General features: G+C 42.8%; 3 protein-coding genes across 5 annotated transcripts; 1 reads left to right on the top strand and 2 right to left on the bottom strand.

Moving 5' to 3' along the window:
• Positions 1 to 179: 179 nt before the first annotated feature.
• On the bottom strand, positions 180 to 3,367 carry LOC110852567 (medium-chain acyl-CoA ligase ACSF2, mitochondrial). 2 transcript variants are annotated; one of them, XM_022100676.2, is made up of 12 exons: positions 2,904 to 3,367; positions 2,714 to 2,842; positions 2,423 to 2,643; positions 2,131 to 2,347; positions 1,930 to 2,075; positions 1,757 to 1,860; positions 1,603 to 1,688; positions 1,308 to 1,541; positions 1,162 to 1,247; positions 919 to 1,087; positions 448 to 584; positions 180 to 327 (listed from the first exon to the last, which is right to left on the bottom strand). In XM_022100676.2, exons 1-12 carry the CDS (start codon positions 3,144 to 3,146, stop codon positions 321 to 323), a joined length of 1,779 nt encoding a protein of 592 aa, XP_021956368.1. In that variant the 5' UTR covers positions 3,147 to 3,367; the 3' UTR covers positions 180 to 320. The 2 variants fall into 2 exon arrangements, with proteins under 2 accessions (XP_021956368.1, XP_021956361.1); XM_022100669.2 differs by having other exon boundaries at positions 210 to 584; positions 2,904 to 3,364.
• Positions 3,368 to 3,730: 363 nt separating this feature from the next.
• LOC110846311 lies at positions 3,731 to 9,924 on the top strand. 2 transcript variants are annotated; one of them, XM_022093015.2, is made up of 7 exons: positions 3,731 to 4,074; positions 4,170 to 4,662; positions 4,731 to 5,213; positions 5,298 to 5,498; positions 5,734 to 6,099; positions 6,180 to 6,467; positions 6,537 to 9,924. In XM_022093015.2, exons 2-7 carry the CDS (start codon positions 4,214 to 4,216, stop codon positions 9,727 to 9,729), a joined length of 4,980 nt encoding a protein of 1,659 aa, XP_021948707.1. In that variant the 5' UTR covers positions 3,731 to 4,074; positions 4,170 to 4,213; the 3' UTR covers positions 9,730 to 9,924. The 2 variants fall into 2 exon arrangements, with proteins under 2 accessions (XP_021948707.1, XP_035712683.1); XM_035856790.1 differs by having other exon boundaries at positions 3,731 to 4,662.
• Positions 9,925 to 9,928: 4 nt separating this feature from the next.
• On the bottom strand, positions 9,929 to 13,163 carry LOC110846302 (dihydropyrimidinase). The gene is made up of 9 exons (XM_022093005.2): positions 12,973 to 13,163; positions 12,508 to 12,692; positions 12,312 to 12,440; positions 12,049 to 12,227; positions 11,792 to 11,981; positions 11,298 to 11,680; positions 10,807 to 10,917; positions 10,182 to 10,337; positions 9,929 to 10,117 (listed from the first exon to the last, which is right to left on the bottom strand). The coding sequence occupies exons 1-9, from the start codon at positions 13,068 to 13,070 to the stop codon at positions 10,043 to 10,045; spliced, it is 1,506 nt and encodes a 501-aa protein (XP_021948697.1). The 5' UTR covers positions 13,071 to 13,163; the 3' UTR covers positions 9,929 to 10,042.
• Positions 13,164 to 14,077: the final 914 nt, after the last annotated feature.

Below are 14,077 nucleotides of genomic sequence, written 5' to 3'. Positions count from 1 at the left end.
GACGCTGAGAATTCCAGTTTGCATAGAAAACTTTGCACTACTTAACGAAATTAATTAAGTCTGGACATTAATTCAACCAAGAAGATCCAACTGTACTAAATTATTCACCAGAGTTATTAAGGTCAAGTCGTATGTAGCTATGAAAACCATAGTAGTTAAAGATTGGCTTGACTTTATGACTGATGTATGATTTCTTGAACAACATGGCACGAATTTTTACAGCTATTTATTAATATGTCAATTCATCATAAATTAAAATGGGTCATTAAACCACAAAATTTTTAAAACGCTTTTCCACACAATTTTAAAAATCAATCTTCTTATTCACTTAGTTAGATTTGATGAGTTGATGGCGTGTAAACGTGCAAATTGAGTAACTCTGCTAACAGAGTTACTCAATTTGCATGTTTAAAAGCTCATCATCGTCATCATGTCTCCGTGGCGTACTTTAGATGGGTAATATCTTTAATCTGGAATTGTTTTATTGTGTCCTCCCTCATCCTGAACTTTTGCACTTTACCCGACGTCGTTTTGGGAAACTCCTTCGTGAACACGATGTACTTGGGAATCTTGTAGTGGGCGATCTTTAAAGGAAAGTAGGAAAGTTTCATTAAAATACAGTAATACACGAGGTATAACTCTATAATTTGCATGGGTGGACAAAATATTTTGACAAAATACAGTATTTTGATCTCCTCCTATACAATTACACAACCTCAAAATGACAAGAATCTGCATGGAGAATAATAGTCATACAAAATTATAGGTTTTGTGAAGAAATTTATTCACAAAACCTGTAATTTCGTATGACTATTATTCTCCATGCAGATTCTAGTCATTTTGAGGGTGTGCATAGGAAACTTCGAAGAACGAGATCGTTTTGACAAAGTATTTTACCCATCCATGAAATTTAATTACCTTTCCCTTGCAAAATGCACGAAGATCTTGATCCGTGAGGGAACGACCCTCCTTAATTCCAACCCAGGCAGCGACCTCTTCTCCCATCCTCGGATCTGGCACGCCAAAGACCTGTGCCTCCTGAATGTCGGGATGTGCATGGAGGAAGTCTTCCACTTCGCGTGGATATCTACACATAAAACATTCTTATCATATTTCGACAACTAATCCTAATTAAGTATTGTTCTTTCATATGAAACATACATATTCTCGCCGCCACGAATAATGAGATCTTTCAAGCGACCCACGACACGAGCATGACCACTGGGCAGCATCACGGTCAGATCTCCCTGCAAAAAATGACCTTCTTCATCCAATTAATTTTTTTCAAATGATTTAAATTCAGTTACCGTGCGGAGCCACCGGGCAGTGTCGATGGTTTCTTTCGTCTTATCAGCATCTTGCCAGTATCCAAGCATGTTTAGATAACCGCGGACGCACATTTCACCCTCCATCCCCAGCGGGACGATGCGACCCTCCTTGTCCACTATTTTGACCTCTGTGTTCTCGCAGGGGAAGCCAACCGTTTCTGCGCGAAGCTTGTCCGTGTCATCGGGCAGAGATTGGAACGAGACGGGGGACGTCTAACGTAACAATTAGAATTAATTAGCCTGTTAACCATACAAAATGGGGGAAAATTCTTACCTCTGTCATCCCGTAGCAACTGGCAACATTGTCCACCGTGTATTGTGCCTTCATCTGTCCGATCAATTCTTCCGGGCACACGGCCCCTAATCATATACATGATGATAAGTTATAGTAATATATGACAGCTTATCGACCAAAATTACTGTCTCACCTGCGGTAACTGCGAGTCGTAGCGAGGTCACGTCATGCTTTGGAAACACTGGGCAGTTCAAGATGTCAATATGCATCGTGGGTGTCGAGTAGAGGACGGTACATCTGCCAAAATATCCGTAATTGTGCAGTTATCTTATCTTCATCGCTATAATTATTTTAACGATTATTTACCTCTCCTGAGCGACCGAGGCGAGAATGTCGGGTGGGGAAAAGGCTGGTGAGGGATATACAGCCGTGGCCCCACTCACCAAACCGGCCAGCGTCCCCACGACGGAACCAAAGCAGTGGAAGAGAGGCACCGGGATGCAAAGTTTGTCCTGCGCATAAATATAAATTTGATGACTTGTTAAGAAAGATTTTACAAAATCCCACCTTTGTCGAGAATGAAAACCGATCCGCTACAATCATCCCATTGTTGACGATGTTGTGATGCGAGAGCATGACCCCCTTCGGATTTCCCGTCGTCCCCGAAGTGAACTGGATGTTGCACACGTCATCGAACTGGACGTGGGGCTCGACCTTGCGAAGAGCATCCTTCGCCTCAGACTGACCTCCACGAGCCAAGATTTCTTGAAAAGAGAAAGTCCCCCTGAACACAAAATCAGATATTCATAACAGATCAAATATGCATGTGTGTATCTTTCCAGCAGCCGACTAGACTAACTTTGGTGGTTTATCCGCCATCGAGACGACCGTCGTCAGAGTGGGCGCCCCCTTACTGTTTAGTCGACCAGGGTCACTCTTTTCCAGCTCTGGGATCGATTCCAACAACATGTTGTAGTAGTTGGAGGTCTTGAACTGCTCCGCCAACACGAGTGCTTTCACCCCCACTTTATTCAGGCAGTAGTTTATCTCGCGGCCTTGATAAGCAGGGTTAATGTTGACCTGAATGAGAAGTTGTTCGATGCCAATAGTCCGTAGGACAAGAGAAGAACAATATTTTTTAAAATCTTACAATGATAAGCCCCGCCTTCATGCCAGCCTTGTGGGTAAGGTACCACTCGTACGAGTTTGGACCCCAGATCCCTACCCGGTCACCCTTCTCAAGTCCCAGGCTTATCAGTCCTGCCGCTAATTGATCCGTCTATGATGAACAAACCTCAAAATAAAATCCATAAATATTTAAATCTTCTATTCTAACTCACATCGGCTTTCAGTTGAGCAAAGGTTTTTCTGATTTGGGTCGGTTGCGAGAAGATGACGCCGACTTGGTCGGGATACTTGGACGCGGTTTGATCCAGCAGTTGTCCCACGGTGAGGGAAGACAGGGGCACTTTTCCTGGCACGCTGACATAGCTGATAACACTCGGGGTGGCCTGGGTCACGTAGGTCCGACGCCGTGGGACGACGAGGGCCCGGCGGAGGACACGCACAGCAGTGGCAGCCATCCTTTCTCAGAGGTGGTGGGCTAACTATTTAACAACAATGGAAGAGGCCACAGAGACCACTGGCTGATTACCACCTGATCTAACCAAGGTCACCAACAAGAAGTTAAGTAACACTGCTGCTTGACTGGACAAGAGTGTATAAAATGACACGCTAACTACTCCTGCACAGCCAGTCGTAACTCGGCCAGTTTGAGTACAATACAACCACTCAGCTTGTGGACAGAGGCACATGTCATTTCATTATTTATCACAAATGCTTGCATATCACTCACACTAACCAAATAAGCCATCATCATCATAATCATATATTTACTAACACGCTATTCGTTTCGTTTAATCGAAGCATAAATGAGGCATACGAATTTCTGCCCAAGTTCACCATAAGCGCCTGGGTACATAAACAAGTACATAAGTTTATCATGAAACGAATTTTCACTCAACTAAAGTTTTATGCAAATTTAGTATGCAAACTGATAAGCACTCCTTCGAAGGGAGTCCATGTTTTCCACGTTTATATGAGTTCTTAAAAAGTATACCATGTACATTTTTAAATTCCAAGAAGAGTCACATCACGAAAGCAAATGTGACTGTGATAACTTGGAATTTTCTAAACCCATGTGAAATTAGCTCATTTCATTCTGCACAATTTTACTCTCGTGGTGAAATTTTTACCACAATGGCAATTTCATTCCGCACAAGTTATTCCCTGTATGTGAACCTATTTAGTTAATTAGCCTTTCGTAAATATGAGCTCATGCAAATTGGTGGCATTCTCATCCGTGAACAAAGACGAAGACGGGGACAACTGAGCGATGAAGCCCGCCCGCCACGAGGAGTCGAGGAGGGAAGCACTCACAAAGAAAGACGCAGCAGACACACGTGCTCGCCCAACGTTTTACTTTCCTTCCACTGCCAGCAAGAAGTCGTTGTGAGAATCTTGTCTTATATATCCCAGTTTTTTAATATTTCAATTTTAATCTTATTGAGCAAATTTGAATAAATTAGTGGTATTTTTTTAACCAGGAGTGAGGGTGACTCTCTCTAGTAGATAAGTAAAAAAGGTTAAAATGGAGGAAAAGGAGGAGAATAACCCTTTGAACCCAACGGTCTTGGTCCCTTCTGAGATGGACCATCTCGTAGTCGAAACTGAAGCTGCGGAGGAAGACGACAGTGGCGACGACACCAATACCACAGTCATCGACATTGATGACGAAACTTCTGACATGGTATATTCGTCTCAGACTATGGAGACCGGGTCTCCCGACAGAGCATCAGCCACCTTAAAAAATACTAATTATACCAATGATGTCGGAAAGAAACCGGAGGGAACGACAAAGAACAAACTGAAAAATTACGGGCGTACTCGCGTCGAAGTAGTAAGAAAAATTACACGGATAATTTTTTGCCAACTTTGCTACGCCCAAATACCATCCGTGTCGAAGTTCAGGATCCACTTGGATCGAGAACACAACATCCAGGTCAAAGGGCCCCCTCGCATCGTTGATGGTGATGATTGGTAAGATAACATGCTATAAAAATCATACCTTACTTTTACGTTTAATAACTTGATCCATTTCTCTATAGTGACAACGAGTTGACGATGAAGAATGCATCGGATGCATTACGACGTGCCGAGAACACCCCACGCACCACGGTAGCCCCCCCTGATTATCAAGATGACGATGACGATGAGTCATCCGATGATGCCGAATCTTCGGAGGATTCCGATTCTGATGACCAAGGGCAAGAATCAAATCCAGCAGAGTCGCAAGTCTCGACGGAGGAGTCTTATTTGAAACTAAAAACACTTCTCAAGAAAAAAATGGTGCGACAGGAGGCAAGATCACAAGATCGAGTTAAAAAATTGCTCGTGAAACTTGAGAACAATCAGACCAAGTACACACAGTGTAATACTTGCTGGATTGAGCAACCCGTGACTGGCATACATCAATATCTACGAGCGGAACATAAGAGGCAACATACAGATGGGGAGTTTATATTGTGTCAATTTTGTGGAATGAGCTTTTTATACGATTATTACTTGGAGAAACACTTGGAAGATTTGAGGTGTGTGGTTATTATTTATGATCAACAGTATACTGTTTGAGTTATTCATTGTGCAAGCTAATTAATTATTAAATATCTATTTAGCGTCCCCACCGTTCCTTCAACAATGTCCCCATTTGAAGCAGAAGATCTCCTCCATGAGACTCATTCTTGTCCTGATTCTGGTTGTGGTGAGATTTTTGCTAACCGAAAATGTCTACTTTTCCATCGGACAAACGCTCACGATCATTATCACCGATGCCCAACTTGCGAGAAAGTTTACATTCTGTACTCTGACATGAGAAAGTGAGTTGTAATTGAATAATTCATATTATGTGAATCATATATTTTCTTTCCATACATAAAGTGAGTTAGTTATGTACTGTGCGGGTGGAGCTAAAACCTATGGCCTCCTGAAGTATCTTGTGCTGAGACTAGGGTTTCTCGTGAATCCATCCGCACAGTACATAACTAACTCACTTCAAGTTTAATCCCAATCAATAAATTATTTTTCATGTAAACTATGACATTTTCGTTTCAGGCATATACAACGCGTTCATAATTATGAGAGACGTCTTCTGTCCTGCCCAGTTCCAGGGTGCGACAAGTCGTTTCCAAATCGTCGTGGAATTGCAACCCACGTGACTCAAGCTCATAGCGTCGAAGAAAAAGAAAAATACTTTACAAGCAATATCGGACAACCAAACAACAAAATTGTTAAGAAGACTGAGTCAGACGAAAACGCCAATAATGATGAGGACGACGACGACAAGAGCAATGTTGTCGCCAACTCTTTGCCACCAGAAATTATTGTCCGTCACAAATCACCTCAAACGTACTGGAGGAAGAGAAACGCAGAATTGGAGAAAATGCGAGACCTTCTCATCAAGAAAAACAAATTTCATGGGTAAAAACTGTCTCCAGTATAAACATTTTAAAAGTTTATTTTTGTTTTTTAACTTGTATCAAAATTTACTGAATTCTTAGACCGAGACAAAAATCCACGCCCATCTTACCACCACGCACTCCACTGCCCTCGCAAAAACAGCACGCATTGAATGAGGCAAACAAAGGAATTAACAAACCATTTCCTCGACAAGGGAGACGAATCTCTATAGACATGCCAAAAAAGAAACCCATCACAACACAGGGCTTTTTAGGTCTACGTTCCTCTATGCCACCTAGACCAGATCTTGCTTTCGACGACAGACGTAGGAAATTTCCTTCAAACAGAAATTTCACATTTATGTGTTCCTTCTGCAGTCGAGCATTCCGGTAATTATCTAATTCATGTTAAGTTTATGAATAATAATTACTAAACGTTGTATTTATCACTTTTCGCAGAACTGGCGCAGATCGCGATGCCCATGTGGGTTCCACACATCACTTTGATCTCACTCTAGAAAAACCCTTCATTTGCCCTGTGACTGATTGCGATAAAAGGGACCATGTTAATGGACGTTCGTTACTCGGACACATCCGTCGTTACCATCCACCTTCCGTCGACGAAGAACTATTTCTGCGTAGTATAGAAGAGGATAAATTAGCTGAGGCAGCAAATCCTTCAACCTTGAATTCTTCAGAGTCACCGTCTGATGAAGATGATGCCGACAATATGAGCGACGATGAAAATGATGTAAGTTCTGAACCGGAAGAAGACTTATCTGACGATGAAGAGGTCGAAGTAGTTCCTAAAAAACGAAAGCTAGAAAGCAAAAATACAAAACCGACCAAGAGGAAATTTCAGCCTTCATCACGCTCTACTTCTGGGGTTCGCCAACCCTTTAAGCGCACGGACATTAGCCTGTCCCCAAGCTGTGAACGACCCCAAGGGCGTCCTGGTCCAAATGCTTACCATGTTCGCGAAGTGTTGGCAAACTTTACAATAGATGGTGGTTTCTATTGCCCAGAATGTCCAGTCGCGGAACGAAGCCCTCTCTCAACCACATGGAACGTTCAGCGACATATTCGAGTTCTGCATCCAACGTCAACACTTCTCTCATGCCCTAGGTCGGTTAATATCGAAGCTATGAAAAATAAGCACAGAGAAGAAGAAGAAGCGGCAGAAGCAGAAGAACAAGCACGAGTACAAAATAATGATATTAATGATGATGAAAGTTCCAGTGGAGAAGAAGTGGAAAAAAATGATTTTGAGAATCATATTAAGAATGCTCACAACATTGCAGAAGAAATGGAAAACGTAAAAATCGAAGAGGACGACCAAGAAGAGGAACTCCCAGATTGTGATGTAATCACACGGTCATCTGTTGAAGGACTCGCCATTCTTCGAAGTTGGTTCCAGTTTTACAGAGTTGGACCCAATAAGCAAGCCGCGAACTGCCCTTTATGCCCTCAAAAGCAGTTCTCCAACCTGCACAATCTTCAGCGACACTTCCTCGTCCTGCACGAAGGCTCTGACTACCTGAGAGTGTCAAAATTGCAGGGATTAATTAAGGCGAAACTAAATGAAAACACACAAAACGATAAATTATTACAACCTGTGACGAGGGCAATCAGTAATACACAGCTTCGCTACTATTCTCGTGGTCGAGGAGGAAGAAAAAATGTTCGAGTACGAAAAACTGGTGGTCAAAGTCGTTTCTTTACCTTAATGAAGAAAAAGTCTTCAGCGTCCTCAAGGGGGCGAAAAAAGAACATTACTTCATCCGAGAAAGAGGAGGAAGGCGATAGCCATGACGACATGGTCGAGAAAATTGGTGGCGGTGGTGGGACTTCGTCGTCAAATAGGGTCGAAGAAGAAGATGATGAGAGTGAAGAGGAGGTAGCACCACCCCGAAAACCTCATGAAGAAGAGGAGCAATGCAATGACTACGACATCATACTAGAGAAAATTGGTGGCGGTGGTGAGGCGTCGTCGTCGTCAAAAAGAGTAGAAGATGACGAAATTGAAGTCGAGGCAGCTTCAACCCCAAAACCTCGTGACGATGATGAGGTTGAAGAAGCAGCAGAAGCAGAAGAACAAGCACGAGTACAAAATAATGCTGATGAAAGTTGTAGTGAAGACTGTGCAGAAGAAGTGGAAAAAGATGCTTTTGAGAATCATGTTAACAATGGTCACAACATTGCAGAAGAAAAAGTCGAAGAGGAAGTGGAAAACGTAGAAGTCAATGCGGAAGAGGAAGGAGAAAAAGTCGAAGAGATGGGAGAAGAAGAAAACCCCTCAGATTGTGATGTAATCACACAGTCATCCGTCGAAGGACTCACCATTCTTCGAACGCTGTTCCAGTTTTACAGAGTTGGACCCAAAAATCAAGCCGCGAACTGCCCTTTATGCCCTCAAAAGCAGTTCTCCAACCTGCCCAATCTTCAGCGACACTTTCTCGTCCAGCATAAAGGTACTGACTACCTGAGAGTGTCAAAACTACCAGAGCTGCTCAGGGCGAAACTTGACGAAATAAAAATGTCAGAAGCAGAAGATGATAAGTTATTTCAATCTATGACAAGACCAGTCACTACAACACAGCGTGGTTATTATTCTCGTGGTGGAGGAGGAAGAAAAACTGGTGGTCAGAGTCGTTTCTTTGCCAATATGAAGAAAAAGTTTCCAGTGTTCTCAAGGGGGCGAAAAAAGAACATTACTTCATCCGACTGTGACGACGTCGTCAAGAAAATTGGTGGCGGTGGTGGGACTTCGTCGTCAAATAGGGTCAAAGAAGAAGGGGAGGTGGGACCAAAACCTGGCGAAGGAGATGATGAGGTTGAGGACGCTGCTGATATTAAGTCCAACGACTTGCAGCCTAAAATAGAACCAAATGCGGGGACATCGTCATCATCATACACCACTCCTGGAAATCCCCTCCGTGCATTTAAATTGTCCAATGGCAAATACTACTGCCCGGAATGTAATACTGGTCCATCATCTCCGCCATATTATTCACGACCTTTTGAACTATTACGACATCTTAGTGATTGTCATCCTGGTTCATCTCTTTTGTCGCCTAACAAATCATCCAAGAAAACAAAACCTATAATCAAGCGTAAAATCATTAAGGAAACCAAACTGACAGAAATCAAGCCAAAAACGGAACCAGATACTATTAAAAGTTTTGAATGTCCATTTTGTCCTTCAGAGCAGAACAAATACCGCAGTTCTTGGACGTTGTCACGCCACATAGAGACAACTCATCCCGAAACACCGTCAAGTGACAATTCTACATCTATCAACGACACACAAGAAACTCCGAGTAAACGTGCCAAATTAGATGTTGTAAAACCACCTGCCACTAAGGAGACTGGTTTGACATCCTCTGTGAGGCCTGCATACTACAACCAACCTTGGTTCATCAAATCAGAAGGAAAAGCAAAAACCCAAGTGTCTCACATACTGCATTTAATGGACGTTTCCAGACTCGAGTGCATTTACTGCCCGGACGTCCCCGACAAGGAGAAGCACGTTTATCCATCGTTCCAGTATTTATTACGCCACCTAAATCGGATCCACTCATCAGCCAGACAACCATCGGAGACGGACCCGACCAAAATCTTTACCCCTTCCCCGCTGCCGGAAACGGAATAGCTCAAACTGACCCCGTGATCAGCAACGCGTCACAATACACAGAATGTACTCGGCGGAATAAGTGTACTGTAGTGTATCAGCATAGTCTCTTAGTGAGAGTGCAAATTTTTAATTTAAACTATTATTTAAAAAAATGACTAATTTGTTATGAACTTTACATGGAAATAAATAACCATATCTCAATTTCACAATTTATATACAAAGTTGAGTATTTTAATTATATTTTTGCTTTATTTATTCAAGTCATGGTGCTTCTTGAACAGTCAAAAACTCGCGATTTTTTTCGTAAGGTCCAAATTTGATAGGGGGATTCTCACTTTTTCGCCATGCTCATCATTTCCCCATTGTAACCGTCCCGTTCTACCGGTTTCCACTTGGCTTTAAGTTCCTGCATAGAAATATTTAGGCCGTGAAAACTGTTAATTTTAACGTTTTTTTAAATTTGTTCGCACCGCATCTCTCTTCCGGACAGGGTCGTAGACGAACGGGGTGAAGGGCAGGTTGGGCACAAACTTGCCCCAGCCCTTGGTCCCGGTCACTTTTCCACCCTCTACGCACACCTTCCCCTTGACGAGGACGAAGACAGGGACACCGTGGCAAGTCATACCCTGAAAAAAATCGATTTTTAGAAGGGATGACCAAAATACTTTGTCAAACTACAGTATTTTGATCTCGGTTCTTCCCAGGGTTTGGTTTTACAGGGGTGTTACACCCTCAAAAACACGAAAATCTGCATGGAGAAGGCAGGAGCCACGCGAAAATACACGTTTTGTGAAGAAATCACCATCTTACACCTTGAAAAATGCTTTATTTTTAGAACATCGTGAAAACAAAGTATTTTGAAGGGAGGAAATGTTAATTTCTTCACAAAACCATGACTTGGATTCTCCATGAAGATTTTCGTCTTTTTGTGGATGTAATACCCCTGGAAATCCGAACCCTGGGAAGAACGGAGATCAAAATGCTATATTTTAACAAAGTATTCTGGTCATGCCTGATTCTTAGTTCCATATACTATTAAAATTTCTAACAAGATTGATCCCAAGTCTATGTGGTGCTGAGAATTGAAAATGTCACCTCAAAAATGTTATTATCTGTGGCGTGATGATGCGTCGCAGCGGAAATCATCCGCGTCGCGTCTCCATCCCAGATGACCAAGTCGGCGTCAGACCCTTCGAGAATGGCACCCTACAAATATATTGGTGAACATAAAAACTTTGTTCAACGTTGGACTCGGTAGCTCATCGTCAAAATCAGCGCGTTGGTAATCATTTCTCAGCTCTGGGAATTTATTTTAAAATTCTGGACGACAAATTTCTAACTAGTAAGTTTAGGAAGAAACATTTTCAGAAAAATAGGAACTCATTGAAGCATGCTTAAAAAACTCGCCGCTATTCTATTTATCAACTTACTGACTATAAATTTGTCGCCTAGAATTTTAAAATAAATTCCCAGAGAAATTGCTACAAATGCGTTGATTTTAATGGTTTTGGTGACGAGTTATCGACTCCTGCATTAAAATCCATTACTACAACTTTTCTGTAATGCCAAGTACCACACGTATTTACCTTTTGTGGGTAAACGTTAAAAATCTTTGCTGCATTCGTACTCGTCACTGCGACGAATCTGGCCGGGTCCATTTTTCCAGTGTGGACACCTTTCTCCCAAATGACAGACATCCGATCCTCCAACCCGTTCACGCCGTTGGGGATTTTGCTAAAGTCCTCGGCCCCCATTTTCTTCTGCTCGTGGGTGAACGTGCAATTGTCGCTGCCGGTGGCTTGGAGGTCACCCTTGGCGAGGAGGTCCATCAGATAGCCGGGCGTGGTGGGGTCAGGTCGAAGGGGTGGCGAGAGAATGTGGGCGGCAGCGTGACGCCAGGATTTGCAAAAGTAATTACTCCCATCCGTCCCCAATCCGGCGGCGATGGGTTCTCCGAAGATGACACAGCCTTCAATTTACAGCCAATTAAAATGTTGTATTCAAACTTTCGCAAATAATTTTAAAGCTTTGAATTGTCAATGTAGCCAAAAAGTTTGCAATGTAAATTTAAAATACGTACCTTCATTCCGTTTCGAGGCGATGACATCGCCCGCACTTTTGCTCATGACGTGGACCACGTAGAGCGGACAGTTCACTTGGGAGGCGAGGACGCAGGCGCGATTGGTCGCTTCCGCCTCAACCTCTTCTGGTCGACTCATCTCGTGTCCCTCGGGACCAGAGATTCCTGCGGCGAGGACTTTTTTGGCGTTCTAAAAAAGTACCCGTCTGTTACTGACTGACTGCGTACAATAGTTCGTCAACGTTATGATAACCCACCTCGGCGATGATGTCGCCATTCTCGGCGTGAACTTGGGCAAGGGCGCCAATCTTTTTACAATGCTCGAAGCACAAGTACATGTCGTCATCGCGCAGCATGAGGACGTCCTTGTACGCCATGAACATTTTGAAGGAGTTGATGCCCTTCTCCTTCACCAGGATTTCCATCTCTTTCTTGACTAATTGAGTGTAAAAATAATAAATACGGTAATTAACTAACCACCTTCTGGTCATCGCTATTCACATTTTTAGCTCTTTTTTACCTTGTTCCGACCACCACGTGACGGCGCAGTGGAACGAATAGTCGCAGCAGACCAACCCCTCTGACCAACCTTGCCATTGGTCATACGCCTCGAGCAAAGACTGACCTTTGGCCGGGATGACGAAATCGACTAGAAATCAAATTAGACTTGTCTCAAATTACAATAGTTTTATAATTCCCATTTTTTTTAAAATTACTGATCATCGTCGTGCCCCCGGCGATGGCAGCTTTAGTCCCGATGTAGAAATCGTCCGCAGTCGTGGTTCCCATGAAGGGCATGTTCAAATGGGTGTGAGCATCGATCCCTCCCGGCATCACGTACTTGCCCCCAGCGTCAATCACTCTGGCTCCCGCGGGTGGCGTCAGACCCACCCCGACCGACCTGAAGAATGGTAAGCAGTGTTTTATTTCTTGCAGGTTTGCTACATTGGTTGCCTGCAAAGTTTATAACGCAGGAAATGCGAGGTGCAAGAAACTGCAAGAAATATCTAGCCACGCGCCGTATTACCAATACCGGCGAGACGTAACTAATTGCAGTTCTTGCAGGTCAAAATAGTTGCAACAAAACAACATTTTCTTGCAAGTGGCTACTCGCACCCGAAACGCTGACGTTAACAATAGCCAAACCACACGTGGTTATTACGACGAGTTTCATAACTCACTTGATTTTACCACCCTGAATGAGCACATCGCCATCCTTGACGCCGTCACAGTTGACAATCTTGCCATTCTTGATGAGAACAGATTCTGCGGAAGACATGATTCCAAAACAATGCTATTAGTGGATGGATGGATGGATGGACCTGTTGTGCGCTGGTGAATTGGTGATGAACGACTAAGCCCGTAAGTATTTAGAGAGGATGATCTCTAATGTTATCTCCAAGTGCATCTCTCCATCCATACCACATTCATGCCAGATTTACTCGGTGCTGGAGTGTGTACAATCCTCCAGTGGTTGGTGGTGATAATTATGCAAGAGAGAGGCGTGTGGAGTGGGATACACACCGTTTACTTATTTACGAAGCGATGGATCCCCATCAATTAAAGACCCAAATACTAAATACGACCCACAACCCAGTAATAAAAACCAGTGTTTCGTTTGCACCTCTAAAACTATGTACTTTTTGACTTGACACCGTCCAGCAAAATTATTTTGGGCGTCCAAAATGTCCAAAAGATATTATAAGATGGGGCAGAATGTGTTCTTTATTAACGATTATTTTTTGCAAATCTAAATATGCACAGATGTGTAATCTCCCATTAAGTAATTTTGGGCATTTTGGTTGGTGCGTAATACCACGAATGTAGGAAAAACCTTTGTTTTAGCATGTTTTCTTAGAAATTTTCCAAACCATGCCGTATTAAACACCAAAATGTCAAAATTAATGCGAGATTTACATTAGATGCACATATGTCAACGGATTATTGAAAGATTCAATAATGAATAACTTGTAGTATTTTGTCCCATATTAAATTTTGGACATTCGGTGTCCAAAACTGGTTAAAACCCGTTTTGGACAGTAGTAGTTATATAAAACCAGCGAGAAACCCTGATAAAAACCCATAAAATACATAACATCATGATCCCCAGCTCTCGTATGTAAGTAAAAAGTAAATAAATCTGTCTCGTTAGCTCACCAGGACGAACCAAAAGTGGACGACAAGTTTTATTGAGAGAGATAACCAAACCAAACCCATCCACATTTTGGAATAAAATGAATAAAAATAAGACACGCCATGCATGCAGCCAGCAACCTGTTCCTCTTT

Source organism: Folsomia candida, unplaced genomic scaffold (assembly GCF_002217175.1).
Source record: "Folsomia candida strain VU population unplaced genomic scaffold, ASM221717v1 Fcan01_Sc001, whole genome shotgun sequence".
In the NCBI taxonomy this organism is placed as follows: Eukaryota; Metazoa; Arthropoda; class Collembola; order Entomobryomorpha; family Isotomidae; genus Folsomia; species Folsomia candida.
The sequence above is the reverse complement of the archived record's forward strand: the minus strand, read 5'-3'. Positions and strand labels throughout refer to the sequence as shown.

Excerpts from the sequence above, each read along its gene's own strand:
- LOC110852567 (XM_022100669.2), bottom strand. The coding sequence starts at position 3,146 with ATGGCTGCCACTGCTGTGCGTGTCCTCCGCCGGGCCCTCGTCGTCCCA. Across the intron at positions 2,348-2,422 it reads ATGGCGGATAAACCACCAAA|GGGGACTTTCTCTTTTCAAG; the intron begins GTTAGTCTAGTC and ends TTTTGTGTTCAG. Across the intron at positions 1,542-1,602 it reads GTTGCTACGGGATGACAGAG|ACGTCCCCCGTCTCGTTCCA; the intron begins GTAAGAATTTTC and ends TTGTTACGTTAG.
- LOC110846311 (XM_022093015.2), top strand. The coding sequence starts at position 4,214 with ATGGAGGAAAAGGAGGAGAATAACCCTTTGAACCCAACGGTCTTGGTC. Across the intron at positions 6,100-6,179 it reads AAGAAAAACAAATTTCATGG|ACCGAGACAAAAATCCACGC; the intron begins GTAAAAACTGTC and ends CTGAATTCTTAG. Across the intron at positions 6,468-6,536 it reads TTCTGCAGTCGAGCATTCCG|AACTGGCGCAGATCGCGATG; the intron begins GTAATTATCTAA and ends CACTTTTCGCAG.
- LOC110846302 (XM_022093005.2), bottom strand. The coding sequence starts at position 13,070 with ATGTCTTCCGCAGAATCTGTTCTCATCAAGAATGGCAAGATTGTCAAC. Across the intron at positions 12,228-12,311 it reads CACGTGGTGGTCGGAACAAG|TCAAGAAAGAGATGGAAATC; the intron begins GTAAAAAAGAGC and ends ACACTCAATTAG. Across the intron at positions 11,982-12,048 it reads ATGGCGACATCATCGCCGAG|AACGCCAAAAAAGTCCTCGC; the intron begins GTGGGTTATCAT and ends GTACTTTTTTAG.